General features: G+C 35.7%; 1 protein-coding gene across 1 annotated transcript in view; it reads left to right on the plus strand.

Annotated features, from left to right (window-relative positions):
- The window catches only part of Scfd2 (sec1 family domain containing 2), a 372,739-nt gene that overhangs the window by 141,042 nt on the left and 217,389 nt on the right, over positions 1-14,308 (plus strand). Inside the window, exon 5 of the mRNA XM_047567173.1 lies at positions 4,510-4,759. Within this exon, the coding sequence (XP_047423129.1) occupies positions 4,510-4,759 (250 nt within the window). The remainder of the gene's footprint in view (positions 1-4,509; positions 4,760-14,308) is intronic.

A 14,308-nucleotide genomic window follows, 5' to 3' on the forward strand; every position in this document is an offset into this window, starting at 1 on the left:
TGTATTGAAGTATTTGTTGATGTATGAGTACATCCAAAATTATCTCACATACTAATTTACAGTTTAGCATTTTGCTGGAGTGTATAAAATAAGCCCATTGCCCAAAGAAAGAGACTGGTTTTAGTTATAGGAGTTTCAAGCCTTGTGACAAGTTTTGAGGCAAGTGATGCTTTGGGGCAGAAAGGTCTTGAGTACTTTCTTGGGTCCTTATTGGCAACATCCCATATACCTGGGACACCATGGCTGGGAGGTATTTCAAAGATAGGTTCTGTAACTATGGCTTGGAGTGGCTTGGAGCTTCACTGACTGTCTCCAGTTCTGGCCTCAGAGAAACAGGTGTGGGGCCAGCCTGGCCTGGCCTGCCCTGCAGTCATATGGAGTATGCTGCTCATGCCAGAACAGAGACTGACTCTTGACTTCTCAGAGGTGTTTTAATTCAACCAAAAAGTCAGCTTTTCTAAAAACAACACACATTTTACAGAGGGCTTTTGTGTAGCGGTATTGGGGACTGATTCAAGAATAACAGGAGCCCCAGACTGCAGATAAACAAAAGATTTTGTCACTCTAGACTCAGCTCTAGTTCCCTACTCCTGGGAAGCCCATTTATATAAAAGTGACTGAGAAACTTCATCCCAGGTACTTTACAAAGAAGCCATTTTTCCCTCATTTTGGTCGTGGTTTGTTGTGCTTCTCTGTTTCAGTGGTGGTATTTAATAATGTTTGTATTTCCTTTGACCTTTAACTAAGGGCTCCAGTTCAGTTCCAAGTTGTGGTTTCAAACCCAGTATTTGTAGGCTGTCTTTCCCTCCTTTGAGACAACTTTCTATTCCTAGAAGGTGTGCTGTTCCTTCATCAACCATCTTGACCAGGTCAGCTGGGTAAGAAAGGAGCCCATGGGCAGTACGTGGTGGTACGCATAGTAATCGTAGTTTATATTTACAAGAGGCTTTGTGCCAAGCACTGTACTGCGTGCTTTTATCATTACATCTTCAGAACAACCTGATGAAGCAAATCTATTGCTGTGGTATATTTATTAAAACTATGGAACCAACATATGGTTATATTAATATCAACTATAAACTCGAAATTTTTCAGATTTCATTAATTTTTCCCTGAACTCCTTTTATCGCTGATCTAGTATCCCATCCAGTATACCACATTAAATCTAGTAGTTATGGTTGCTTAGTCTCATCTGCTGTGTGACAGTTTTTCAACTGATCCTTATTTTTCATGATCTTGACAATTTTGAGGAGTGTAGTCAGGCATTTTATACAGTGTAGTCAGTTGGGATTTGTCTGATGTTTTTGTCATGGTTGGACTGGGGTTATGGGTCTGGGGAAAGAATATTACAAAAGTGAAGTCCATTGTTAGGGATGGTAATATGATATCACTGGTTATATTAACCTTGTTCTCCTAGATAAAGTCAAGTTATTTTGCTTTTGTCATTTCTCTACTCTCTTATTTAGAAGCAAGTGACTAAGTACATATACAGTTGATGGGGAGAAATAAGCCGTACTTCCTGAGGGGGAGAGTACCTACATAAGTAATTTGGAGTTCTTAAAGGAAGGCTTTTCTCCACATTTATACTTATTAATTCAATTATTTATATTGATATGGATTGATGCATGTCTACTGTATACTTTAGGTTATGCACAAATACTACTTCATTTATTTTTTAAAATATTTTTTAGTTGTTAATGGACTTTTATTTTACTTATTTATATGTGGTGCCAAGAATTGAACCCAGTGCCTTACACATGCTAGGCAAGTGCTCTACCACTGAGCTACAACCCCAGCCCTACTTCATTTATTAAATGTTCAAATCTTCCCACCTTTGGTCACTGGGAAGTCTTTTAGTTGGTTCCTGTGTCTTTTTGACAGGTTTTGGTTCTTTTGTTTTTAGAGTACTTCCTTGACTTCTGGTTCTAAAGTTGGTTCATCTCATATTTTCCCTGCCTCATCTCTGGAATCAGACATTTTTCTGGAGATCCTTTGTTTCTTTTCTTGGAGAACGATATTAGAAATCAAAGTCTGACTACCAGATTGCTCATTGCTACTGAGGTTCCATGACTTTCAGATCATCTCAGTGGACAAAATTAGGAAACACATGTATATATGCCAATCCATGTTACACATGTACCAATAACTGTTTCTGAATTTGTTCATCAACATCTATGATAAAACTTTTCTTTGTTGAGCATTTAAATTTTGCTGAGTAGTGAACAGTAAAAGTACAAATTGCTTCCATCTACTACCAATGGTAAAGTGAAAAAGAAGCAGGAGAGAAGAAAATGAAAATGAAGGCCTGGGCAAAATGTCACTCATTGCTCTACTATTCTCTAGTCAGATCATGCCATTTTAGAAATGAAGAGATCCTAAGAGGTTAAGGAACTAGTTAATGAAACAATCAGGATTGAATCTGGCTTTCTGAAATGGAATCTTTTTTTTTTTTTTCCTACCATACTTCATGCCTCTTTGTAACTGGTTTGTAGTCTTGGCTTTGTGTTCAACTTAATTTTTGGTTTCTGGGGTTGCATTAAGCAGATTTCAAATGTAAGTTTGAAATTGGTGTGTACAATATAAGTCTACTAGAGTGTCACTAATGGGGGATTCTATTCTCTGGCACCTATCATAGGCCAGTGACTTGAAAATGAAGTCCAGAAGGTCAGATGTTAGTGTGTGAAAGTTTGCAGATGATTATGATTATCTTACCTTGATTTACTTTTTACAGTGTTCTTTTAGAAAAACTTTCTACTCTGGGGAGAGAACCATAGGGCTCTTATAGGTTCCATTCTTTTGGTATTTACCTGAGTTTTAGAAATTGGACATAAGGCAATGAAGGAAATTGCCCATCGACATCCAAGGAGTTGGTAACAGAGTGAAAAGCAAAAATGCAAGCGGCAGCCTCCGTGGCCCTCTTTGAACAGGCCAACCATATGGCTCCTTTTGTTTAAATTACTTTTGGCAGCTAGTAAAGCAAAGAAAGAACCTCTGAGGTTTCCTCTCTAGATACGGGCTATGGGACAGTCTTAGAATGCCTCCAAGCCTTTCGGCCCTGTTACTTGTGAGGAGTGTATTTGTTTATACTTGGTAAATCATTCCTGTCACCAAGTGCCAGTAAAATCTCTGTTCTTTTCCATTTTTACCTTATCCAGTCCAAAGACTTAGCATTTTATTTTTGTGCGGTACACCATGAACATCCAAGACTTTTAGTGGAAATAAATGGCAACAGCTGTTTTTCTCTGTGTATGTGTGTGTGTATACAAAATATAATTGTCAACCTTGACCTCAACATGATCTATCCAGATTTGTCCAGGTGTAGAAATGAATAGAAAAGCTCATTTGGGTGCTCATTCCAGTATGGACAACATTCAGCTGTTTGCTGTTAACTTTCTCTTGAGAGTTTCTGCAGGTCTTTCCCTATCCTCATGCTCTCTTCTTCACATGGCTGGACCTATGCCACTATTTTGTGGTTGCACGTACATGCACGCATGAACGTGACGCACGCATGAACATGACCCACGCTCACTCCTGAGGTCCCTTACCATTGGCTCCTGCACTGTATATTTTACTTCTTTAGCTTTTTAAATTTGCGAATGGATAATGTAAGTTGCAAGTTGTGATAATTTGGCCCCTGATTGAAATGTAAATTCAATAGTGGAATTTCATTTTATGGGGCTATTTTATATTATAAGTGAAATTAAATTATTATTAAATTATTAAATTACATTAAGATGAGAATTTGTCTATTCATGTTTAATTATGCTGTTTAAAATGAGAATTTGTCTTTTCACCAAAAATTTATGTTAGAAATGAGTTTAGTTGCTTGGGAGTTATGTAGTTACTCTAGTAATGCAATGCTATAATCACATGCAAAGAATTTGAGAATTCTCTGCTAAAATAATCACTCAAATAGTTGATGGAGAGATAAAATATTTTTTTTTAAATTTTAATGTGTACTACCTTCACCTTCACTCAAATAAATCTAGAGCCTTAAGTGACATTACCCAGTTTGTTCCTTTATCCTATTAATAAGATTTAGCAGAAAATGACTTTGATGTTGTAAATATTCTGACCAATATTTGCCAACACAGAGAATATTAAGAAGAATAAAAAGGTGATTCTTCGAAGGAGGGTCAGCATTCATTTGGGTATATAGATCTGCCATATTTGTTAATTTTTTAACAAATCACATGATTTTACAATATATTATTATTATTTAAAATTTGAAGTGTCTGAGTACTTAACATGTTATTTTAAATATTAGTGGATTCCTATTTGTTTAAGCAATAGTAGCCAGCCATTTTACAAACTAGTTCTCATAAAACAAAAACTCTTATACCAAACTTCTTGGAATATTCTCTCCAGGACAAATAAACAGAAATAAAAAATAATGTGGTCAGTGAATATCATAGTCTTGTTTGCAAGTTAATTTTGCACTAAAGTGATGCATAAATTATGTCTTTGTATGAGATTGATATATTTTTCTATTATCACTTTCTATTTCAGAGCATTGGGGAATCATCAATATCTACTGTATTAAGTCAACTGCTGCCCATGATTAAGCCTTCAACCCAGAGGACCAATGATGACTATAACCCTGAGGAGCTGCTGATCCTCCTTATATATATTTATTCTGTCACTGGAGAATTTGTTGTGGACAAAGACCTGGGAGATACTGAAGAAAAAGTGAAGAAAGCATTGGCTCAGGTCTTTTGTGAGGAGTCCGAGTTGTCACCTTTGCTTCAAAAAATCACAGGTGAGTGTTTGACAAGGTTTTTAAACATAAACGCCAATGATACAGAAAACAGATTTAAAGTGAAGGCTACTTCAAGAAGAGGATTTAAGCATCTCCATTGGCATCATTCAGAATCCCTTGAGCCTGATGAATGCTAGCCACCTATAAGGTCAGGTTTTCACTGTGGTGTTTTTCTTTTGCATTTGTGGTAGTGAAATGGCTTTCTTTCTAAATGCATGTCAGATTTCATATTCCTTATGAGGATACTGTTGTCTTTAAGGAAAAAGGAAAATGTAGCACATTTTATACACAGGGTTTCTATTGCATGTTCTCCTTGAGATTGTCATTTCAAACTTGACACTGTTTTTTAAAGATGTTACACAGTGTTACAGAATTGAAAATTGCCATTTTTACGAGTAGTCTTATATTTTGCCTTTTCATATTTCATTTCAATTTGAATTAATTGGTATTATCCAAAATGATGCCTTAACATTCCAGTAAGATGTCTATGCCAGTTTTGGAGAAATATATAATGAGATATCATAAAATCTGTTTTTACTTTCAACAAGACCTATTATACAACTCATAAAAACATCCATTTGTGTTATGTTGTGTCAAATTCAATGTAGTCATTTATATTTTGTATAAAACATATTTCCATTCCTATGGATTGAGCCCAAGTCTGAGAATAAGAAGTTATTAAAACTTACATGTAAAACGTAAGTACTTTAAAAACATAGCAAATTTCCCTTTGTGTGTGTGTGTGTGTATGTGTGTGTGTGTGTGTGTTTATGTTCAGGTGTATAAAGACCCTCCATTCAGGAAGGCTCACCTGAGGCAGATTGAACATCTTCCAGCTTTCACCTTGTCCTCTGTTGGGCCTCCCTGGGAGAGCTTCCAGACTTCTCAGAAGCAGACTGTGTGGTGTAAACCTTGGTGTCCCTTGCATATGTGCTTTACTCTGTGCCCACTGCTAACCTTTCCTGTGGTTGGTTATGGAAAGTGAAACCCTGATGAGATGGAAAAGTTTCCACAGAAATGAAACATTTCCTTGCTTAGTATAGGGACTGTTGGCCAGCTTCAAATCTACTTAAGCAAAACTTGTGGAATTTGTTTCCATTTCATTAAGTATAGCATTATATGTGACTACATGTGTTTGTTTGGCTATAAATGAATATTAACTTAGGAAGATTTAATATGGCTTGTACAGTACTTAGAACAGAGCTTTAATTTAAATTAAATTTGAATACTAGGTGAATGTAATTGGAAGTTATTCTTAAGAGCATAATTTCAGAAACAGACAACAAGGATAGTATGGTTGAACTGAGGTCATTTGGATAGATTTTTATAACATTTATATGTTACTATGTTATTTTTGGAACTAAAGTCATGCTGTAAGAGTATTCATTCAAGGTGTTCATTGACCCAACAGTACATTCGTTATTAGTTTCTTTATTTATGGTTGCTCAGGATATTGCATTTTCTTGTTTTTAAAACACTTCTGTGCATTCATGTTTATGTTAGGAAAATTTTTGTAAGCTCAGAGTTGAAGATTAAAAAACAAGAATTTGTGTAAATTTTAATATCCTTAAATTTTAGAGATATTTTATAATATTAAATATACATTTTTGCCTAGATTAAATTTGGGTGTACAGTTTAAACAGGGTGGAGAAGTTGTGTTACTTAAACTTAAGCACAAGTGAACTAACCACTCTAATGCATGCGTGCGTGTGCGTACACATATATACGTGTTTATCAGCCTCTGTGAACACCAACAGGACTTTATTTCTGAAGACAGACTTTTACATGGCCAATGTGGATATTCCCCTTACTAAATATGTTGGGAAGCCTTATGTTCTAAAAAGAAGGGTTTATATTTACAGTTAAGATGGATATGGAGAATGTGTAAGCTACATCTCAGGATAAAAAGTAATAGCATAGTACAGGTGGTTCAGTTTTGTAAAATAGCAGGGATATCTCAATACGTATTGGAAGAATTGAATTACCTTCCAAATGTGCTCAGCATGTCCTGACACTAGGTAGGTTAACCTGGCTTTTATGAGGAACTTGCCTACAATGTTGAGCTTGTTATTCCAGTGTATATTCTTGACTTTCTTGTTATTAGTGGCAGAATTTATTTTATGCTTTGTGCATATTTTGTGGTTGATGAAAATTTTGTTAAAAAGAATTTTTGAAAACAAATAATCAATACAAGTACTCTCCTTTTTATGTGATGTTCCAGTTTTACCTCTTGACTGTTGATAGGATCAAGAAAGTAACTTTTTCTGTACTAAAAACTCAAGCATGTTGTCATCATTTGGCTGCTAACTGATAGAACTAGAATTTGAACCCAGGTATGCTGGATATGAAGCCCGGGTGTTTAAGCATGAACCCACATGAGCTTTGCAAGAATAAGATCATTGTAACCATTGAAGCTACCATATTCTGTAACTCATGGTTGGGTACATATGTTGTTCTATGCCATGTTTGCTCAACTGTTCCATCAGGTTCTTAGTATCTGAACAGAGAATTAATATTCTGATTCATATTTTGGAGATTGCCTGTGCTTTTTTATCTGTCTATATTAGGTACTTGTAGATGTTTTCCATACCTCCCTATTTTCATACATGAATCCTCTTCATGTCTGCATTGTTAAAAAGAAATTGAAATATTATTTCTAGCCATTGAAATCTATTGATTGTCTAGTTTTTTGAAACAGAAATAGAAAATTTAAATTCTGTTGATTTTAAGATCTTTTGACAATAATTGTCCTGTTTTTAAAATTCATAGTTCCTTTTTTTTTTCCTGATCATTATGTAATTTATTTTTGACAGTCTCTTCCATTTTGCTCTTTTCTTTCTTTGGGTGGAAAGGACAATAAGAAATTGTGACTGGCAAAACCAAAACTATAGCATGTCGGTCAACGGTAGCACACTATTTTCTTTTTAATCTGTTCTCTTTATAATATACTTTTGGGGATATTTGTAAAGTGGTGGGCAAAATCCTTTTTATTTTTTTCCTACTCACACAAAACAGCAAGGATTAGCTCTCGGGAGGTTGGGAGTGGGGAGCTGTAAAAAGAAAAGTGGTACAGCCTAAATATGCTGATTAATGTTATGCTTTCTCAGTTCTGCCAAGTTCAAAGAGAGTATCAGTTTCTGTATACGTTAATGTTTGCAGGGCAGTCACAAGAGAAAACAAAGGAAAACCATTTGAACTTCAGAGAATGAAATCAAATGCTATTTTTAAAGGTCTGTATGGGCTTTGGAATGTCATCATACAGGGAGATCTATCAGAAAAAAATGTAGGATTTGGATCTTTGATTGAAAGTCCAGGCTCTGCTGTTTCCTAGCTGTGTTGCATGTTTGTGGGCAAATCACTCATCTTGAACTTGACACTAAACATAGGTGCCTATTGACTGCTTGCAATTTTACAGAGAGTAAAATGGTGATATGCGTGTGAACTAATTTGGGGTCCATGTGGGGTTGTAAGTAGGTGATTATTATTCTGATAGTATCTCACACCTTTCGCCTGGGGGTATGCACAGACGATGAAGATGCTTGAGTGCACTGAGGCTGAACAGGGTTCGACTTGTGGGCTTGAAGTTCACAATTTTTATGTTGGAGACCCTGCTCTAATATTGATTAAAGAGGAATGATTTTTGAATCTGTAACTGAATCTCTAGCTCAGAACTTACTAGAAATCTGAAAGATCCCAGATGGATGAAATGATGTGCTATAGTTCCATGAGAAAGCAAAGGAAAGGGGACTTGAGGGTGTGGTTCAGTGTAGTTCTGTGAAGTTAATATTTTCTAGATAGATCTGTAATTATGTTTCCTTTGCTTTATAATACCCAAAATTTTGCCATAAAATAATGACATGGGGACTCCTGATACTCTTAATTGGAATAATAAAAAAACTCCTCATTGATTTGCATAAAATGTATAAATTATGTTTATGCTTGACCATGATTTCTAAAAGTCATTTAAAAGGCTTCAAAATTTTTGACTTCAAAGCATTTTGTTTATTAAAGTTTTTCTTCTCTATTCTATCTCACTTGTCCATTGCCTTGTTTTATTTATTTTTTATTCTCTTTAGATATATGTGACAGAATATTTTGACATATTATACATTCACGGAGTATAACTTCCTGTTCTTGAGTTTGTACATGATGTGGAATTACATGGGTCGTGTATTCATATATGATCATTCTACTGACTTTCCTATTCTCTTCCCTTCATTCCCCTTTGTCTGATCAATGGAATTTCTATTCTTCCCTTTCTCCTCCCTTATTGTAAATTAGCATCTGTATATCAGAGAAAACATTTGGCCTTTGGTTTTTGGAATTGGTTTATTTCACTTAACATGATAGTCTCTAGTTCCATCCATTTACCACTATATTCCATAATTTTATTCTTCTTTAAAGCGGAATAATATTCCATGGTGTGTGTGTGTGTGTGTGTGTGTGTGTGCGCATCACATTTTCTTTATTCATCTGTTGAAGGGCGCCTAGGTTGGTTCCATAGTTTACCTATTGTGAATTGAGCTGTGGTAAACATGGATGAGCCTGCATCATTATAGTATGCTGATTTTAAGTCCTTTGGGTATATATGGAGGAGTGGAATAACTGGGTCAATTGGTGGTTCCATTCAAAGTTTTCTGAGGAATCTCCATACTGCTTTCCAGAATGGTTTCACAAATTTTCAGTCCCACCAGCAATGTATGAACTTACCTTTTCCCCCACATCCTCGCTAATGTTTATTGTTACTTGTATTCTTGGTAATTGCCATTCTGACTGGAGTAAGATGGAATCTCAGTGTAGTGTTAATTTGCATTTCTCTAATTGCTGAGAGTTGAACATTTTTTCATATATTTGTTGACTGATAATATTTCTCCTTCTGTCAAGTGCCTGTTCAATTCCTTTTCCCACTTATACACTGGGTTTTGTGTGTGTGTGTGTGTGTGTGTGTGTGTGTGTGTTAGTTTTTTGAGTTCTTTATATATCCTGGAGATTAATGCTCTAACTGAGGTGCAGGTGCAAAGATTTTCTCCCATTCTATAGGCTCTTTGTTCATGTTCTTGATTGTTTCCTTTCATTGCCTTATTTTAAATCAACAACATATTAACAAATGAGGAAGGTGAGTTCAGTTTAGAAAGCACTTTTCTTTTAAAATTTTTATTTCATTGTGGTAAGTACACATATGAGATCTACCCTCTTAACAAATTTTCTAGTTACAGTCTGATACTGTTAACCATAGGCACACTATTATTCAACAGATCTCTAGAATATTTCTATCTTGTGTAATGGACACTTTATGCCCATTGATTTATCTCCATTTAACTCCCTCCCAAATCACTGGCAATCATCATTCCACTCTTTCATTGTACACATTTGCCCATTTTAGATACCTCATGTAAGTGGAATCCTGCAGTATTTGTCCTTTTATGACTGGCTTATTTCATTTAGTAATATCTGCAGATTCACCCATGTTGTTACCGTTGCTGGATTTCATTTTTAAGGCTGAATAATATTCCATTGCCTCAAAGATGTTGGCTCTCTGGTGTTCATTGCAGCTTTATGGACAGCAACCAAGATGGAGAAACAAACTAGGTGCCCATCAGTAGAGAGAAGATACTGTTCTTAAGGACACTTAAGCTAGGCATAGTTCAGTGAGCTTCAGCTGGGGTTCTCTTGCATGCCCTAGTGGAAATCTCACAAAGGAGTCTTCTCATAAGCTGTGAATGAGAAAGGAGTCAAGGGTCAGTTTTTCTCTGGGCCGTGGAAGGAAGCTCATGACATTTTCAGGTCTACTTTTCAGTGGAAAACACATATATGCTCGTATCCATGAAAAACAAAGCCACATTCTTCAGTGAACAGTAAAAGCCTATTTGCAATCATTTGCTTATGACAGTGCATCTTTTGTTTTTGAAAAATTCAGGTAAACTTAGGCCCTATAAAACCTTTATTGCTATTTATAACTGCTATTTGATTATAAAAGCCTTCATCTCTGTTAGCACAGGGCATTGACATTCTGTTTATTATGTTAGAGGAGGTATGCTTTCAAACAAAACAGTTTTCACTCTGGACCAGGTATTTTTTCATCGTCTTGTAGAAAGTTAGACTTCTTAATAAATTATGAAGTACTTCCAAACAGAGAATTATAAAAAATGAGGAGTTAATAAGAATTTCTCCTTGTAGTCATCTTTTACTATCGCCTCTGTATTTTTCCTTCCTCTCACAATTTTCCCTCCGTCATTCATCAAATTTCAGAATATGCATTTCTACGTATTTCTGCCCCTAAGGGTACTATCACTACAACACAATTTTCAAGATTTCAGAAGTTTATCCCTTGAGAAGTTATTCCTTAAACCTTAAGCATACCTCCTGGCCTGGCAACAACAAGGATGTTACTATGGTAACAGGAAGAGTGATCCTAAAAGTTCAGCACCAACCTTTATATTACCCACACTTGAGTGGAAACTTTAGCTTGTGACAGTAGGTGACAGTGCATAAAACTATGACAGTAGAATCCACCTACTCACCTGAAGGAAGACTTCAAAATGTGGAAAAAGATTTATTTCAGAAGATTTCACCTCATTTCTTGGTTCAGATTTGTGAGTCCCATTTATTATGGCATGCTGATATTAGATTTTTCTGTGAAGGAACCTACATAACCTTTATTTCTAGTGTTTCAGATTTCTTGTTTCAGGCCTGCCAAAACAAAACATCTCTGAAGGCTTTTGTTTTCTGTTGTAGTTTGCAACACTGTTTGGTATAATAGGGTCTATTTTTTCTCTTGATTTCTAAGATTTCTGCTGGAAACTCTGATGAAGAACATATGTCTGCCCTAAATCACTCCCCTGAGAAATGTTGGAACTGTTACATTTCGTTTTACTATCCAACATATTAAAATAGTTAACCACAGCACATATTACTAAACATCTATATCAAATGAAGTTTCAAATGTTTAGTACATATTTAAAATATATCTTAAGCTATGTAGAAAGAAATTTTGAGCTGCTTATTAAGGTAACTTAATAAACTTGTAAAGCAATTGTGCTAATGTGTTAAGAGATCCCTACATATTACTTTCTCAAATATTTCATTTTTCCATGGTATATCATAAAAAACAATCATTCTTAACTAATACACTAGAACAGATCTTCTCGTACTCATGTTTATATTTGCACAAATGCTTGTGACATAATGTCCATGTCACTAATTTTCATGTCTGCACACAGTGCCAACAATGTCACACACCACACACCAAGGTTTCAGTTAACAGTGGATCTCATGTGTGATGGTGGTCCCATGCAATCCCATCTTTTGTTTACTGTGTTTCTTGATTGCATCAAGAGGTCATGTTGAGTGATTGAACTGTACCATGTAGATTTATATAAATTCACACTATGGTGAAATTGCTCAGTGTTAACATTTCTCAGAACATATTCTCCATTGTTGAAAGACCTATGACTTTAATTGTGAATGTGATTATCTAATTCTTTAAGAGATTAGTCATTACTGATTCTTATTAACTATATATTAAATGTATACATTTCTCAATTGTGTAAGAAGAAATGGAATGTATGGCATACACGGGTAGTTTTCTTGAACACATAGCTGAGAATCAAGTAGGAGAAATTGGATTATGTGACTGAAAAAAACACAGTGGGGAGGAGAAGGTCCAATTTATACTTGTAAATATGCCTGTCATTCTGTAACTCACAAGTTAGTCACTTAGCTAGTTGCTGCCTCAGTATCCTCATCATAAAAAGAGGTTCTTGTACTAGGCAATCTTAAGTATCGTCTTTGTTTACCATTCTAGCTCCATATGCTTTTTAATTTTTACCAGAATCAATGTATACTTTCCCCCACTTTCAAATCAGCTCTTCTCCCATGCATTCTGTCATTTCAGGGATTCCAGCATCATTTCTGGAGAGAAGCAATGGAACCATTGACTCAGCTTCACCCCCTAGTCATTGACTGCTCCTTGCAGCCCCTTTTTGTTTCCTTTGAGATACTTTCACATCTCTCCAAAGGTGCTCCCTTATTCCCAGATGCATGTTGGCCCATGACCACCTCCCCTGGATTTATCCTGCATTCTGTTATCAGGCTAACATTCTCAAATTTACTTTTATATATTAATGCATTTAAGATTTTTCTTGGTTATTATAATCATACATTCTCATTGTAGAACATTTGGAAACAGAATAATGTAGGGCCTACATGTAAGTTTCATCTTATTAATTATTGCTATGTGCTTTTCCTTTTTTGTTGTACTGAATCGTTTATTTTATGCTTAATGATTTCAAGTCAGGGCACTTGGATTTAAAACTTTTGATACATGTTTTCCTGGTTGGGGTTTGCATTTTTATTTACCTATTTGGGAAGTAGAAAGAGAGAGAGAGAGGAAGTGGGGGGGAGCTATACATAAGAGCGGGGAGAGGAGCAACAATGTGATCAGGACTCTGCATCTTGTAAACTTTTCTTCCTTTTAGGTATTGGCCCCATTCTTTCCTATCACAACCGCCTCAGTATGACCTCTCATAACCTCCCAGCCACTCCTGGCTTATGTCATTACAGAATAGCAACCCATGAAAAGGAGTGCTCTTTTTCAATCCCAAGAAAGGAAGCTGACTGGCTTTCAGTCACATTGCAGGGGATGGGGTACCTTTGGGCAAAGCCAAGTCATGTGGTCAGACTGTGTGTGGTGTGTGTGTGTAAAAGGTGAAGGGACAGTGAGGTCTGGAATTTGGAGAAATGGGCCTTGCGGTTAGTACTGTAATTGACAGTCCCATCTTTGTTACATAGAATGAGAGTTAGAATGATTCCACAAAAGAAGGAGTTAGGAGTTATTGACATAGAAAAACTAGGTATGTCCATGCTAAGAACATTCACTAATAAACCAGGTTTGTATCTTTATGTTTTAAAAAATGTACTTTCTTTTCTTTCCTCTCTTGAATTTGTTGTTTTGCCTATAAATGGAAGAAATTACCACTGACACCTGATTAACTGCTTGAAGAATTGATGTTTGCATCCCTGAAAATAATTGTCTAGGATTTTCTCTAGACAGCGTCTTAGAAAACAGTGTCAGAGCAATTGTCAGTTAAAATAATTCTTAGACCTAAGGGTGCTTTCACCTTGTGATTGCCTCTCAACCCTCAAGGTGCTGAAATTGTGCCTGTGATGGCTGTGTGTAACTTTGTGTACTTCTGGCAATGTAAGTTTTAGAAGGTCAGGGATTCTCCTTTAGATAAAATTTAAAACTCCATGCAGGAGTGTTACATATTCCTTAAAAATATTTATAATTAACTTTTTCCTGATTACAGAAGACATACTTGCTAGAATACTTGAAAGATCTTTTGCCGTTTAATAGGAACAGAATAAAATTTAAAAATACCTCTAAACTCACTACAGAGAAAATGGCTGTTGTTATTTTAATGCATATTTGGTACAAAATCAATTGGTAAGTAGAGATATCCCAGATGTATTCCTAGATGAAGGTTTCAAGTGGGACTTTGTTTTGCAATTGATCTACTAAGGTCATAGTGCCTAGGAGATATATATCTA

The sequence above is a fragment of the Sciurus carolinensis genome, chromosome 10 (genome assembly GCF_902686445.1).
Source record: "Sciurus carolinensis chromosome 10, mSciCar1.2, whole genome shotgun sequence".
Lineage (NCBI taxonomy): Eukaryota > Metazoa > Chordata > Mammalia > Rodentia > Sciuridae > Sciurus > Sciurus carolinensis.